Below are 16,392 nucleotides of genomic sequence, written 5' to 3'. Positions count from 1 at the left end.
AGAATATTTTATTTCGTAATCTCCCGCGATGCCTCGAGTATGTCTCGTCGTGCCGTGTTGTGTCTTAATAAATAAGTATGTCGTAAAAAGTTTAGATATAACGTGACAATAACCTCTTTTAACGCGATTGCAATTGTTACAAACATGAGCATAGATTACTCATTTCCTTTCTCTTTCCTTTTTTTTCTCCCTTTTTTTTCTTTTTTTTTTTGGCCTTTTGCCTCCAAGTCATAGAACGATGTTAGCTGCTCTAATTTCAAATGACTGGCTGGTACACGTGCAAATCTATTCGAGAGTATAAACGTACTCTTCCTTGCTCTACAACATTAATCCGTGGCGATGAGTAGTTTACCTCGAGCAAAGTGGCAGCGCCTTTTGATCGTCATAAAATCGGCGCGCTTTGTTGTCGGAGGAGAACGATAGAAAAAATATTAAAAAACACGACAATAATAATTACGGCGAACGCCCGAAGCGGAAATCTCGTCGTGCATTCCGTTATTACTTGTTCCACTTTAATCACCCGTAAGGCTTGTGTGCGAATCTCCTCATTTCTTTTTTTTTTTTTTTTTTCTTTTTAATTATCAATATTGATTGAATTAATAAGTTGGCGACTGTTAATTAAAACTTCCGTTAATTAAAACTATTTTTTTTTATATAGAAAAGGAACATTAAAGAATTAATAGTGTATAATTAAGCGAAAGTAGAAACACGTTTGCATTAATTAAAGAAACTGAATTTTTCTTTCTTACGTTTGTAGATTTATTATTATGTAATTATTTATTGCATAGGTGCAATAAGAGAACGTCGCAATACTTTTTTATTTTGCACATCGAAATAGCGTATTTCTCGAAAAAAAAAAAAAAATTATTGGCGCGCTTAATTAAATTTCCTCGCCATGCGACGGACGTCGATTTAGTTAAGGCCGAGCTTCGGAAGAGGATCCGAAAGAAAACTAGTCCGACACCTCTCATCAATCGTTCACGCCGCCGCGTGAGCGTCGGCGCTCTCTGTTCCTCGTCTCTGATCGAATGCCGTATTTGGTTCACGGAAATAGCGCACGTCGTTTCTTAACAACGGTGGGAGATGAGAACCTGGGCAGGGAAAAAGGTGCGCTCTCGGCGAGGGCTCGGAGCGGCGTGTCGATCGAGTACGAATTAATTGCTGTAACACCGGTTCCTCCCTCTCGACGAGAGCGAGAGCCGCGTACGGAATTATGGACGTGTGTGGGAAAGTGGGCTGAATCGTCCATCAATATCAAACCAGCCTCCTCACGTGAGATTTTGACACGGTTTCGATAGCAGTATCTCCTCCTCGGAGATTGGAGTGTGTAGAAATTAATAAAACTTAATTTAAGTTCGGGAGATTTCTAAATCACGGATATGAAGGAATAATGGGGGAGACGAGAAAATAAAGCAGACGCGTGAAATTTTATATTTCGCTTATTCGCCGTGCGCATATTCTTCAAGAATGCGAGACTGATTAATATCGGGTCGAAGTGAAGCACGTCGATACCGAACGTCTTTCCAATGCTTGGAAAAAAAGAAGAAAAAAAAAAAAAAAACGGTGAGCGAAATCGCGGTTTCGTTTATCTTAGTGGCGGTTTTATTTGCTTTATCATAAAAGAAATGCTGAGTATACTGCCACATTATCCCGGCATTCAGGGGGAAGCAATTCCGTTCGATATTTCATTGGGCGAACGACGAGGAAAATTATAAATGGCTATGGTATTTACGAAGTATATATTTAGAATTACTGTAAATAAAACCTTTATAGAACTAGCCGTCTATTTTTACCGCACCGTGGAAGGTAATCGTGAAATACTCGTCCCGCACGTGAGTTTATAATTTTGAATATTATGTATGGAGCTAAAATATCTATCTTATATTTATCTTATATTATGTTATTCGTGTTAAGGTGTGTCCACCGACGTGAGAAATTTCTGATACGCCATAGAAACGGGCGGTCGACCGTGACATTTTATTGAAAATATTTCTGTATTAAATTTTACAACGGTAAATTTGCGACGTAACGAATCATTGTATACTGGAAAGAGACCTGCGTATTGTGAAATTATTACGAGCACAATTTGTATATCATTTAATATCGAATTACTGTCTTTGTCGCGGAGGAAAAGAATCCGCGATACAAAGTGTCAATTTTTTTTCACGAAAAGTCGCGATAATTTTCTGCATTCGCTTCTATGTAAAATTTCTCTTTTACATTGTATTCTTTTATTTCTATACTTTTAGAATAACTTTCTACTTTGTTTTAACAATAGAGACAGCCTGGCGATATTTAATTGTCCATTAAGTAGATCGCGCGCCATAGAAGGTAGCAAATGATCGGAAAGGCTCGAACAAAGATTTATTATCAACATCAGTCTAATGCACGCGATTATTAGAAGCAAAACGAGCTTTCTGAAAGAACGGACTTTCATTTATCCTCCCTCTAAGTGTAATGTTTGCCTTACGAGGCTGCTCTCTGCATTTTCTCAACGCAATTCGCATTTTTCTTTTACGTTATCGCGATACGTGAAAGACTTTCCTAATTCGAAATTGGTATAGATCAAAGAGAGAAAGAAAGAGAGAGAGAGAGAGAGACGTGTTCTGGAGATCAAACGATGGATATCGCCAATTCCGTATCCTCTTCTTCTGTTTGGCTCGTTTGTCTTTTGTGGACGTGAACCGACTTTTACACCCAATTATGTGCGACGGATTGAAACCGCGTCACGTTTTACATTTGCCCGCACTTTCCACTAACTATCGGCCTGCCCGAGACGGCGGCTGATATTAGAGGGTATCCTTCAACTGGTGATTACATCGTATTAAAGTCTCTTTGCTCGAGATTCGAGACGGGAAATTCAAAAGACACGCCGGGTCTTTTCGCGACGCATACGTCCGCGCTTTATTTTCTTTAATTTATTATCTCCTTTTCTTTTAATCGAGAAATTACATGTACATTTAAATTTTAGACTTTATATATTTTCTGCATTTTTATCTAGTCTTATTTTTCTTAAAAAAGTGCAGGAAAAAAAACGTATTTTTACATATCAACGCCGAAGAGATACCACGCCGCAGTCCGGTTTGTCACGCATGGACCCAGCGATTTACCGCAGAATGAATCTTAATAAGGAAGTGCCGACAGTTCTCGAAACGATGCGCGAGAGCGTGTAAAGCGTACTTTCACGATGCGATCAGGGTTTGAGTAAATAACAGCGAATAAAGCGCACACCCGGGTGTAATAATCGGATTATTTCGCAATGTTCCAGCCAACACTATATTTTGCATAATACGCTAATCTCCCGTAAATTTTCTTCGCGAACGTTAAAATTGCCGGAGGTTTTATTTTCCCTTCTTCCGCGTATTCTAGCAATCTGCGGAACTTCCGGTTGAAAACTGTATCGACGCTTTGACACCTCGTGGATTCGTCGCCTTATACGGAATTTTCATCTCAAACTCAAACTTTCCTTTTTGCTCGATCTCTTTATATAAAAAGCAACAGCCGGTGCAACAGTAAAGTAATTTGATTCGCTCGTGTAATTTCTACTGAAAAAATATCCAATTACCACGCTGAAAGGCACTAAAGGAACGTCATTCGCGTTTCATAAAAACTTGACCTGCGAATAAGGCTTTCAGAGAATATTTCTCATTCAACATTGACAGTATTAGCCACAAAAGATGCCGGATATTAAAACGTTCCGTACCAATATCAGAGATTCTTGTAAAAAAAATAAAATTAAGAAATTTAAAAAATTCAATGAGGAAAGTACTTTTTAAATTAATACGCCGGAAAAAAGTTTACACGTTAAATAAGTATATTATTAAGTTTATAGTTTCTCTTTAATGACTTATGTGGCTGACAATGCGCTTTTAAATTCTTTTCCAAGTGTAGGAGTACCGACGATGAATATCGTTCGTCAGAGATATCCGGTTGTCAATACGTGATGTATGCCGCGCATTAGAAAACTGTTAGTACCCAGATTGGCGATAAATATTGGTCGTCCGAGAACTCATTCAAGTGCACCGTGAAGGCCGCGTTCATCCATAATGATAGGAAGTACACTGATTTCGCGGACTATTGCGGGGCATCGTTAGCGCGAACTGGCCCGTTTCACGGTCAGACGCCCGTGTCCATGATAATAAGCATTCGCGTCAAATTGACGATGTCTGCTCCATCGCGAACTGGGTGAGCCGTGCCGTCTACGACAGATAGTGGTCGACCGCGATCGATACGATCGACTCGCGAATGACGCGATTAAAGGCCGATAATTGGGTACCGTTAATTGGATCGTTCTAATTCCTGAAAGGAGAATAATGACATTTTTATTTGACAACGCGCTGCTTACAATCATATGCGTAGATATCGATCTATCTTCTGTCGAAGCGCTAAACGAGGCTGAGATTACTGCCGTTGAAAGATGAATGGAAAATCGGACAAAAATAAAGCCGAACGAGTTTTACCGGGATGAAAGCGATACCCGGGAAAAATCTTAAAAGCGTGTCAGTTATAGAAGATTTATGCGAGTTCGATCGTCAATCTAGTTATAACTTTCGAGATTTCTCTAGTCAGACATGGTTAATGAAAAATAGTACTCGTTTCTCTACCGGAGTTACGAAGAGCCCAGGGTGGAAGGAATAATACACCTGGAAAAGTATTTTGTAACCTCTCCTCGACTCACGACAATAATGAAACCCGAAGACGGAAAACAGATTACACCGCCCAACAGATATTGAAGTTTTTGATCGGCATATATCCCTTATTAAAATAATGGCTTTGAATTACTATGGGGAAAAGAATTTTTAATAATATGATAACCTCCCTCTTTAAAAAAATTTCGCATGTTACGTTGGCATTACATAAATCCATTTAGCAGCTGGTATCGAATTAACTTTTCAATACGAATCCCCTTCTGGCATAAATTGTAAATCGATATTGTGAAACGCGCACTTCGATAACACGCGAACTTCCATTTTGGCAAACGAAAGTGAGCTTCAGCTCGTAAAGTTTCACTGTAATCTTCCCGAACGGTTGTCGGTGCAAGAAAGTGAGTTTACGGGCTCGGGCTCGCGAGGAGCGGAAGGCTTCTCGCGTTGCCCTCGGTGCCACGACGATGACTCACGAAGACGCGGACTCGATCTCGCGTGAGGGCAAAAGTCTCCGAAGGCGGCTTCTTTCCATCAGATAAAGAGATGCGCCGGGCACGGCCAACGAAGGCGAACGCTTTTCCCGCTCAGGAAGGCCTCGGTTGCGGGCGTCCCCGCTGCTGCTCGGCGCATATCAACGCGTAAGACAGTCCCGGTCGCATACCTCTTACAACCGCCTGCCTCTTATCTACCTATTGTGCGTGTACAGTCGCGCTGCTCCATTGCTAAGCGTCGTGTTACTCCTGCAATTTCGTTGTTCTCGCGAAGTACCTCGCTATCTCCGCACTGTCGTTCCACGGCCGATACGATAACTTGAAATTCGAATTTTTGCGATACAGTTTTTCCACGGACTGCACGTACTGATATTGCAGAAACGTCGAAGTGAGAATTACTCGAACGCAGAATTTTTATATAATACTGATAGAGAGCTTGAAATATGTTGTCTGATATGTGTACTAATAAAAGCTTGGCGTATAGTCGAGTTCTCATGTTCTATTTTTTTTATTTAAAATAAGTCGAACAAGATGCAAATGTGTAAAGCAACTATTTGTCTTTATAGCAGCTTTTGATATATATATATATTTTTTTTTTAATAATAAAAAGGATCATATATCTTATTAAAACTTTCTCGGAATATAGCATTGTAAAGACGATCATTATTTAAACCTTTGGATGACAAAAAATACTTTCAAATATGATGGCATTTATAATTGTGCAAACTTGGCGTATTTCTTTTTTTTTTTTCTTCTCGAGAGACGTGCGGGTTTTCGTGCGTTCTTAATGACTTTTGTGAAAAATACGATCATTAAGAAGCCGACAGCGCGTGCATTGTGCTTCGCGGCGGGTCGCGCCGCTCGCGGTGTGCGCCACCGCAGGATGCATCTAGCCAGGACTCGTGTAAGGCTGATACCATTGTTGTACCGAAGCGCATGCAAATGAGCACGCGGCCGACCTCTTTGGCGTGTCATAACGCCTTATAGGTATAAAGGCCGCGTTTCCTGCCACGGTGGCGACGAAGCGGCCCGTCGCTGTCGTCGTTCTTTCTCTTTCTTCTTCCCCAGGTTCCTCTTACGCCGCGAAAAACCGCGCGGTTTATCGTTTCTACGAAAGACTTCGCAAAAGACAGGATGTCCACGGGTCATTGAGTCTCCTTTCCGAGGATCCTATTCCCGCTGGTACCTATACCCTTTCCATAATCTCCGTCTCTCTTTAGACTCCGGTAAAACTATCATCCCGAAATAGAAAACTTCAAGTGGGAGCACGAAGAAGCGGCGAATCATCTCACTTTACCCCGCCGATCGTTCCGCGTGTGTTCTTCCGCATTATGTCACTCTTGATTAACATCGTGGGCTTTGAAAAATCGCTTTCTCCTTTCTCTACTTGCGCGAGATTTACGCGTCATAACGTGAATCATAATGCCAAAAACATTTTATTACCCTTTCCCTCCTCTCCCCCCACCCCGTCGTTGAAAGCGGACAATTTATCTTGACAATTACGGAATTACATTCTGCGTTATGGCGGAGAGTATATATTTTATATTACAGCTGAGATTTCCATATTGAGCTCAACGAGACTATTGTGTTTTACATACTCGAATTAAATTATACGGGGAGTATGAAATAAACGCGGATCGGATTACCGTCATTAATTGTGTCGGCGTAGACAAGTTAGAGTTAGTGTTAGAGGTTAAATTGTTTATGAGCGATCCCTTTGACATCGAAATGAGGAAAAGTTATGGACCGCTCTCGCTCCCCGCGATTATTTTATTCGCCACGTCGTAATTTCCACTCCTTCTCAATCTCTGCGCCTTCCGCGATTTTCTCAGTGCAGAATGTAGAACTTTCTCATGAATGCCGTGCCGTGGACCAACGAATACGTCATCTGATACTTTATACGTGCCCTTTTGGTTCCTCAATCGCAATTTCAACATTGTTTTTTAGACAACCATAATTAGCTTAAAGAGAAATTTTATATTATCAAGTTCTTAATTTATTCTCACTTTCTCATTCGAGCATTTAGATCCATCGCGATAACGCACGTCTAATCGCGAGCATATTAACGTCGTGCTTACGAGGAAATTATTCCGATTAATAATTAATCAGTCCAATAATGTTGTCTCGCGTTATCGTCCGCGCGATACCTTCCGATCTTCTTTATTACCACTTGTCGATGATAGATAGATCGGTCCGGACGAAGCGTTAAACTACCCATTATCACTACGCATTCCCGATCGCATCATCGCGCGCTTAATAAGATAATAAGTACCACGCTGGGGATGAATAATCGCGATAGGGCGCCCCGGTGCTGGCGAGTCTCGGCGCAAGTACGTCGCGCGGCGGCGATAAACCGCGGCGGCAATAAGGAAGCATTCGCGTCACAAATTAATTGCCTCCTTTATGGTTTTCGATGCGAAAGAATGCACTTAGGACGAGTCCGTTGATTAGTAAACCGGCATTTCTCGATCGGTATTTCACAACGGTATCCCGTCAACAGGAATTCGACGGCGGGATATTTTAATTCACACGCCCTTGCCATTTATCCCTCCACCCTTCGCTTTCCGACAGTTTTTTTTTTTCCTTTTTTCTCTTTTAAAAACCAAGACACACGAGGACTCGGAAGCGCGATTCCATCTACGATCAAAATTCGTCGAGGGCACAAGCGTTATCAACCGATCAAAATTATAATCGTGACGTTAAATAGCCACTTCGTTAAAGTGAAAGTCTGACGGCTGCTGTATTAACGCCCCATCGTCGACTCGTCTCTCAGTTGGGCCGCGTGTACGAGACTTCGCGCGTACGCGGCAGCGCACGGACAACACGCATCTTGTATCTAATTATCGAGGAATGCTTTGTGCGTGTAGGAAGCCGCGCTCTGATCATTCGGGGCTTAACAGCTCGGCAAAAGAAAAAGAATCTTGCCCGCGAGATTGAGCGGTACGCTCACGCACTTACCCGGCACACGTACATTTTGGCCAATTTCGCATTCGCGCTGTTCTTTTCTTCTTCTTTATGTGGCAGCTTTTAACGAGCGTTAACGAATACATTATCGAAGGATAATTCGATCCGCAAAAATGCAAGTTGCAACTTAATAATTCCGAGAAGAGGAGTGATTATTATCGGTCGCTCTACATTCGAACTCACGGTTCTGTAATTCTCTTTTAATTCTTCTTTAATTATTAAATTATTGTTAATATAACCCAAGCATTGTAAACAAATTTATTCAGCACTGATAAGAAAAAATATTGTTCTTTGACAAATTTGCATAATCATCATCAAGCTGAATGAAATAGCTCCTAAGATTTTAAGCTATTTTTAGCTGTTAATTTTAGTACGAAACACGCAAAATGGGAATGAAGGCTGTGTTTAGGAGAAATCTCTTTTCCCTTTAGCGCTAATCTGATATCGTAATTTCGACGAATGTTATTCTCCATGTTGATCACTTTAGACGTCTTGATGACGGAGGGATATGAAAAAATGGTGAAAATTACAGACTCGAGCATCGCGAACCGCCTAGGTCATTCATTCACACTCAGGTTCCCAAAGGGCGGGCCGTCCTCTGCGTGCACATGATGGATAATTAATAATTATAAAGCGATCAAGAGAAGAGCGGCATTTATGTGATCCGCCACGGTAATTTCCGATTCGCAAATTGCGCACGAAAGATGTGAATTCACGGCGATCCCGATTTCGCTTTCGCCCTAAAGGGCTCGTTAAGGCTGCGTGTAAGATCATGATTAGACGACAATTTATTTAGCGCGAAATTAAACCTCGTAACAAATAATATGTTCACGTGTATTCACGCTGCGCACAAAAATTAAAGATAAATTATCATATATAATAATTTAAAAAATCGTCGTTGTGTGTAATTATTTTGTTAAAAAAAAAGGGCTGAGAATTTTGAAAGATGATGAATTTCTCAATTATTCTCCGTAATATCATCGTTCATCGATTCGCACGATTTTGCCGTCGCATTATCGATTATACTCGCATGCATTGGTAACGCCAATCACGTCCCCGGACCCGCTCGTCATTATGGAAATAGTGAGTGTAATGCGTCGGAGAGGCAGATGATTGCGCGCGTTCGCCAATCTTCGCAACGTCTAATACGAGGAAAACGCGTTAACACGCATGTTTGCTTTAGACATCTCTCGGAATCGGCGATTGAACAATTACTAAAATTGCTGGAGAAATCACTGAATGTAATTTAAAACATTAAATGCTTTTATTTAACTACGTCCATATACATTATATACATTTTCTCAAAAAAGTTCTCTTTAAAAAATAGAAAAAAAAGAAAAAATTTTTAACGCAACAGAGAACTTATTAAAAATAAGTTATATTCAACTAATCAAACTATGTCAAATACCGAAGTAAAATACTCTTTTAACTAAATAATAAATTATAAATAAATGTCGCACAAAGAGCAGCTATTCTTAACATTAAAAAAAAAAAAAAAAAAAGGCTGAATTCTCTCGATGCCACGGACAAAGCTGCGTCGTATTTGCGAAGGACCAAGAAATAACAAGACGACGGTGTTCGCCGGCGAAGCTGACGCCCCGCAAAAGATCGATGAGAGATCGAATGTCAACACGAGAGATCGTTCGACGGGCAGATATACAGTGCTGAGGTTTTCGAAGCGAAAGCTCGTTCGTGGAAGTGAGGATAGGGAGCCCTTTGTGCGTATTCCATTGTCGACCGAGGGAGACTGACTGGCTGAATTCAATGCGCCAAGTCGTGGTCAAGAGCGGCCGTACGAGTCTCGGAGGGAGGATAGTCCACGTACACGAGACAGTATAAGCATTGCGTGCAATAACTTCGGAGTAATCGTCGAGGAACGAGTTGGGAGAACGGCCATGTACGGTGGGCCTTCATGTGCACGCGGAGTAACAAACTGCACTGCGATATACGATCTTCTAGTTCAAGGCCATGGGTGGTTGCAGTGGCAATGGTGGCCAACGCGAGGCATAAACAACGTCTAAGCAATACTGGCAATTGACGAGCTAATCATAATTCTATTCGACACACTTCGTATAATTTCCGAATAAGTTAAATGAAAAATATAAACGTTTGGTCCATAAAAATAAAATAATATTTCCCCCTTCCCCTATAAAATAATTATTACTTGCAACACACCTCGCAGTTGAAAATTGTAATCTTATCTCTCGCATTTATCCAAATGCCGTTACTGCATCGGAAATACGACACTATCGGTTACTACGTAGTCGTTCCTGGCTCCCATCGCGATAGCAACATCGAGGCTAATGTTAATCAGATAAGTTGGTGTTTCGGTACGGATTAGCCGGTTTGCGAGTGAAGAAGATTTACGAGACTTCACGGAGAACTCGGCGGACATATTAATTTGTGCAAAGACTTACCTCGTGCGCTTGATCCTCGATGCTTCGTAGAACCGCGAGATTGCGGATAGTCGCGCGTCGCGACTCGAACGACGACTCCAATCTGGTGGCGGCTTTACCCACCTCTTCCACCAGTCTTCGGGCTCGTTTCACCGACAATCTGGAAAGTTAAAAAGGAACCGTGATCATGACGCACCGTTAGGAATCTGCATAATCGTTTCTTCGCATATAAACGATTGGATCTCGAGTCGCGAATCCGCAATGATCGAAGCGCAAATTGGAACGCTGAATGTACCCGGTTAATATACGTTGCTTACTTTCATGAAAATGTTCTTGATTATTATACTCTTTATATGTATAAACGAAAAAAATCGACGCAGATTTAATTAGGTATATCTGACTCAATCGATCCAATTAGTTTCTCGGTACGATTTTAATTAATGATAAAAATAATTCGCAAAATGAATAAATAATATAAGTCAATATCGCTATAAATAGTATTTGATATTAATTAGCAACAATTAGTTAGTCAACACATTAAGAGTAATTTTAGAAAGAGCGTTTCCCTCTTTTACATCGTTAGTATAAATATACAAAAAAAAGAAAAATGTTTTACCTAACGTGTTCGATGTTTAAAAGTGGAGCCGCGCGTTCCTCAAGCGCGGCGATAGCCTCTTCGGCATCTCTAGACGTTCTTCTCAATGTGGGGTCCGTGAGGAGCCGACCGAGAGGCGTCAAAGTGCCGGACAGGCTTGTGCATTCCTTTAGCTCCGACATTTCGAGGGCCAATCTGCGACCAGCCGATTGCCACTCTGTCATGAGGCTGTCGTACTCCTACGGGAAATCAAAATACCGATCATGGCGGGGCTGATGTCTATCTACTTCCCGACGGTGTTCCCGCGATCCGGCGAGAGAAATGTCCTTCATCGGTAATCGGTATTCCGAGAGGAATGTTGGCAATGCAAAAGTAGACAAGTCTAACACAGCGATTGCGCGACTCAATGAACCGTAATCGGCCAGTCATTGTAAATCTTACGGAAAGCACATTGTTTAAAGAAATACGTAATAAATAACTGGTATTCATTGCATGCGGAACAGACACGTCAAATTATTATCTCGATAATTTTTCAATTCAGTTACCAACTTGGATTGCGCGTGTGCGCAAGCACCAATCGCGTTACAGATCGAGCCGCGACAAATGCAGCGCGTTCCGAGTAGTGATCGATATCGATTTCTGATATCATTAATTTCATTCCGCGTTTATATATCAAGCTAGCATTTTTTTTGTGACGTGATATAGAGATATATTAATGCTGACCGATATAAAGTTAAGATTGCGATACAGAAACGCGCAAAAATAAGATAATTAATATATCACCTTCTATTTAACGTGAATAAAATATAGAAAAAAATATTATTAAAAAAAAAAGTGGTCGTATTGTAAATAAAAAAAAATCAGAAATAAAGATCAACTATTCACGTACAAATATAAAACTTAGAACTTTAATAATCAAAATGTAAATGAATTTTTATCAAGATAAATTGATTATGATTGTGTCACGGTCAACTTATAAATTCTCCAACAGTCGTTAAAAGATCACGAACAAGCAGATCTACGCAATTATTTCGCTCGAACATTTTCAAGCATACATTTATTTCGTTAAACTTGTCGATTCATTTGTTACGCATCACCGTCACATTGTAGTCGATCGAAATGACTTTACATTATGTGACGTTAAACGACAAATTGCGACGGCAATTTGTCGCGCGGCTCACATTATTAAAACTTTTTGTCCATGTCAATGATCATTAATCGTCGCATATTTTACATGTATAATGTACGTAAAAAAAATTTATGTTTTCTTTCGTTATACGTTCTCTTTAATACCCGTTACTTCAATTAATTTCTCCAATGTTGACACGTATCAAAGTATTAATCGCGGAAGGCATAATTACCTTGTAAAAAGCGATCCATTGCATCTGGTCGTGATTTCCTTCTCGTCTGGGAATATACTTTGCGAGAGTGGCGTCATTCACAATGACGGTCTGAAAGGGAACGTTTATAGGGTAATTATAATGTTCCAATGGCATTCAATGATCCGTACACTTACGGGTCGGCCGTAAATTACGTTTGCCGCGAATACCGAGCTTTTGTAGCGATATTTCGTTTCGCTCCGACAAAGGAGAGAAACGTCACACAATGGAAAATCCGTGCGGCTGTATGCGCCAAGCGACACGATTACGATACGAGGCGCACGTGCGGGCTCTTAAGGAGCCAAATATAATACACCGTGGAAACTGGATCAGTACCGGGGCGGTTCAATGAACATCGGCGGACAAAAACAACGAGCGATTGAGCGCGTTTACTTTCTTGCCGGCGAAGGTGCGCGCTCAATGCCGTCCGAGGCATTTAATTGTTCACCGACATTGAAACTCACCTGGGCGCTACTCAGAGGTAAAAGAGAATTGACCGGTCCATCAGTTGCTGTCGCGTTTCGAAGCACGAGAGCCTGAGCCACATTGATCCTGCCCTATAAAAGACAAGAATTGCACGTGATTTCGACGGTGACTCGATAAGATCATCTCCATACGTTCGCGAAATCATTAAATTCCTACCTGCAGCAGAACCAATACACTATCCACAAACTCCAGAATTTCCTTAGAATCGCCGCGTATGAAAATAGTGAAGCCATCTTTCGTGCGGTCGGAGCTGAAAAAAAAAAAAAAAAGTAGACGTTTATTAAAATTATTGAGTTCAAATGCAATAAAATTGCTTATTGCATGACTGCAATAAAAAATTACTTAGATAATTAGAGTGAAATCGTTAATATTATTATCAAAACTATAGTTCGTATAACGCTGCCGTCGGTTAAAAAAATTAAAAAAAAAAAAAAAATTTTACGTGCATTAGCCGGGCAGCCTACCGTGCTTTTCGAGTGCTTATCGAAACTGTATATCCCCGTTCTCACACAAGCGCACCGGTCTGTATTTACAAACGTCGAATTTCCTAAGCAAATATTATCGCTACTGTCGAGGAATTTCGTGCGCACACGTGAGTCACCGCGCGGTGCAGTAGTGCACACGTATTGCAAGATCTCCCACGTGTCTTGCTACGATTTCTCTTCTCTGTCGTGCCGTGGAATGAAGCGTGTCATTCGCCACGGCGACGCTTTTGTAAATCGACGTACACGTGCAAGACCCGTCAGGCGTGCCTCGTTATGTATTTTAATCGACGTGTCGTTTCTCACGATCGCCATTTGAGTTGAGTTTAAAGCGAAGCGCTTAAATCACGTTGACAAACGGCCCAGTCTTGATACCGGTTCATTACTAAACGTAGATTACGTCGTTAAAAGTCTGAATCGCGTTGTCCTGAACTTGCAAACTATTATAGTAGGTAAAATCTCAAACTTCTCTTACAAGTAATAATTTTGAATAATTACGAAAGCTGTAATAAATAGGGACAGCTAGATTGTCGTACGAATTTGTTACAATCTCTATATTTATCTCTGAACATTTATAATTTTTTAGCTCGCACCAAAATTAATCTCTCGAGAGAAATGAGACGAAGAAGTGTCGACTTATTTATCAAGCGGCTGTCGTATTAATTTCAAATTACGTTCTTGATCATATTCTGATGGAAATAAATATTTTACGTCTGTCGACCGACGACATTATAAAAAGACCTATTCATTTCAAATGACACGTAGCAACGTCAGAAGGCAACATTGTCACTATGACGAAGCCTGATTGTGAACGCGTCTGGCCGATATTCGAGCTACAATAAGAGATCGCCTTTCCACAGGCAGTAGCTGAAAATGTACGTAAGCGCAATTCCAGCCGGCTAAATGTAATTCAGTTGTATTGAATATCGTAAACAGCATTAAGTTATGACACGTGGGTGGCTGATATTAAATATGCAGCCTTTCTCACGCGGCTCCCGTCGCACTCCACCCCCCTCGTATCCCTCTCGTGAAACAACAATCACGGTTCTGGGCGACACAGTGGTGTAGTGTTTAACGCGAACAATATTCAGCTTTGTGTTCACGAGATCTATCTCAAATCTAGCACGACAAACCACAAGTCGAGAGGCAGCATTTTTTTTTCTTTCTCCTCTCGTTCTATCGCGCCAGTTGTTCCATTTTTAGTAATAACTTTTATCCGGCGTTTATTCGATTCCTCCGTCTCGCGACAGGTTCCAATTTTTCGTTCGTGTATTATTAAAGATCGAGAGAGCAGCGAAGGGGACGCCTATGCAACGTTTCGTGACAACCTTCTCAAATTGCGCATGCAACTGTGCGACCGAGACTTTCAAATGCGCGTGCTGTTAGGTACTCCCCGTAAAACTCGATAGCGCGAATCGTACGGTTAGCCACGAGCCGATGTAGCGAGAACGAACCTGCCGGAGCGACAGCCCAATGAGATAAAATCAAACCTGACTTCCTGTCGTTGCACGTATATCGCGAAGTCACGGCGAAGCCTACGGGCCCAGGAAGCTCATATTTCCGGATGCTACTTTAATATTCAAAATGACAAATCTTCGAAAGACCGCGTTCCATCATCGTCGGCGAAACAATATTTCTTATTTCAACGAGAAGCCGCCGAGAGACGCCCGGAGCGTGATAGCGCGCGCTTTTCTCGCTTTTACGTTTCCCGTCTCGTTCTTGCCGCCGTCGGCTTGATACTGACGATCCCCCTTCTCCCGCACATTCTGCGTCCCGACGGTGCCCACGAGACTTCGTCGGCGTTACCAGTTGCGTGGAAAACCATAAAGCCGCGTGATGACCGATACCGACGCGCGTTGCTATCGCAACGCGTGATGTTTTACGAGTAGAAGAGTATGCGAACGCGGTCGCGCTGCAAAGAATCGCGAAATGACGTCGTGATTATCGCAAATGACTAGAGATGCAATTCCATCAAAAGCCGCTAGGCAACAAAAAGAATCTATATCCGAGAAGTAAAATAATATAAATCCTGAAACTCTTATTTTTTTTAATTCTATTTTTCTTACTAAAACAAAAAAAAAGTAAATTTTCTTCCTTCAAAATTTTTATAAGATAAAATATATAGCTTCAATTAGACACTTTGAAATAATTTGTACTAAATTCGTTTTAAAAAATTTAATCTTTTTCATTCGTATTTTCTATTCGTTAATTGGATAATTTTAATGTTGAATGTTCTAATTAATTAATGACAAATAATTGATAATTTATCAACAATTATCGCGTTAATATAAAGCCTGCAGCTCGTAAAACATTTCCCGTAATCAAACCGGTGTTGATTTGCTCCAATACGGTTCTCACGGTATTTAATCGCCGCTGCGCCGATATTAGAAAGCGTTATATCGGTAGGCACGTCGTAAGCGCGTTAATTGAACAGCTTACAAACGAGAGGAAGCTTCACCGGAGAGCTTGTACGACGAGATGCGGCCGAGCTGAGAAGAAACGGTAAGTCGCGACTTTGCCCCGCACCGGCGATTATAGTAGGCGTGCCCTGCGACTCCATGACGGCGGAAAATTATAATTATTACCGACAACGGCGTCGATCACGTTTATTTAGCGGAAAGCTCGCGGAGCCGCTGCCCCCGCCGCCCGGAATTAATAAATTGCCAATTCGAAATCGGATGATTTCAGTTATTATCGGCTTACAACAACAACCTCGTTGAGGAGTGCAGATGCCGGCGTAATAAATGGGTGTCTCGCGTCAGCGTTCCCGCGGCTGTGAAGTGCGAAGTTTCTTGCGCCGAGCTAAAAACGCCCTTCGCGCAAAAAATCATTCGCGGCCGCGTCGCCCCGCTAATCGAATTCATAAATTATCGCACGGTCCAGCGGGCACCGCACGCGCGACTGATCCCGCGATAATCCCGATTGATTTATCGGCATCCCGCGACTACGCGGT

General features: G+C 41.6%; 1 protein-coding gene across 2 annotated transcripts in view; it reads right to left on the bottom strand.

Moving 5' to 3' along the window:
* The window catches only part of LOC139105699 (pleckstrin homology domain-containing family G member 4B), a 223,471-nt gene that overhangs the window by 65,333 nt on the left and 141,746 nt on the right, over nt 1-16,392 (bottom strand). For both annotated transcript variants that reach the window (XM_070661946.1, XM_070661947.1), the window contains exons 8-12: nt 13,114-13,207; nt 12,936-13,028; nt 12,454-12,543; nt 11,114-11,331; nt 10,519-10,657 (exon numbers count right to left, since the gene is read on the bottom strand). In XM_070661946.1, coding sequence (XP_070518047.1) covers nt 10,519-10,657; nt 11,114-11,331; nt 12,454-12,543; nt 12,936-13,028; nt 13,114-13,207 — 634 coding nt within the window. The remainder of the gene's footprint in view (nt 1-10,518; nt 10,658-11,113; nt 11,332-12,453; nt 12,544-12,935; nt 13,029-13,113; nt 13,208-16,392) is intronic.

The sequence above is a fragment of the Cardiocondyla obscurior genome, linkage group LG09 (assembly GCF_019399895.1).
Source record: "Cardiocondyla obscurior isolate alpha-2009 linkage group LG09, Cobs3.1, whole genome shotgun sequence".
NCBI classification, from domain to species: Eukaryota; Metazoa; Arthropoda; class Insecta; order Hymenoptera; family Formicidae; genus Cardiocondyla; species Cardiocondyla obscurior.
This window is presented reverse-complemented; position numbering and strand designations above follow the sequence as displayed.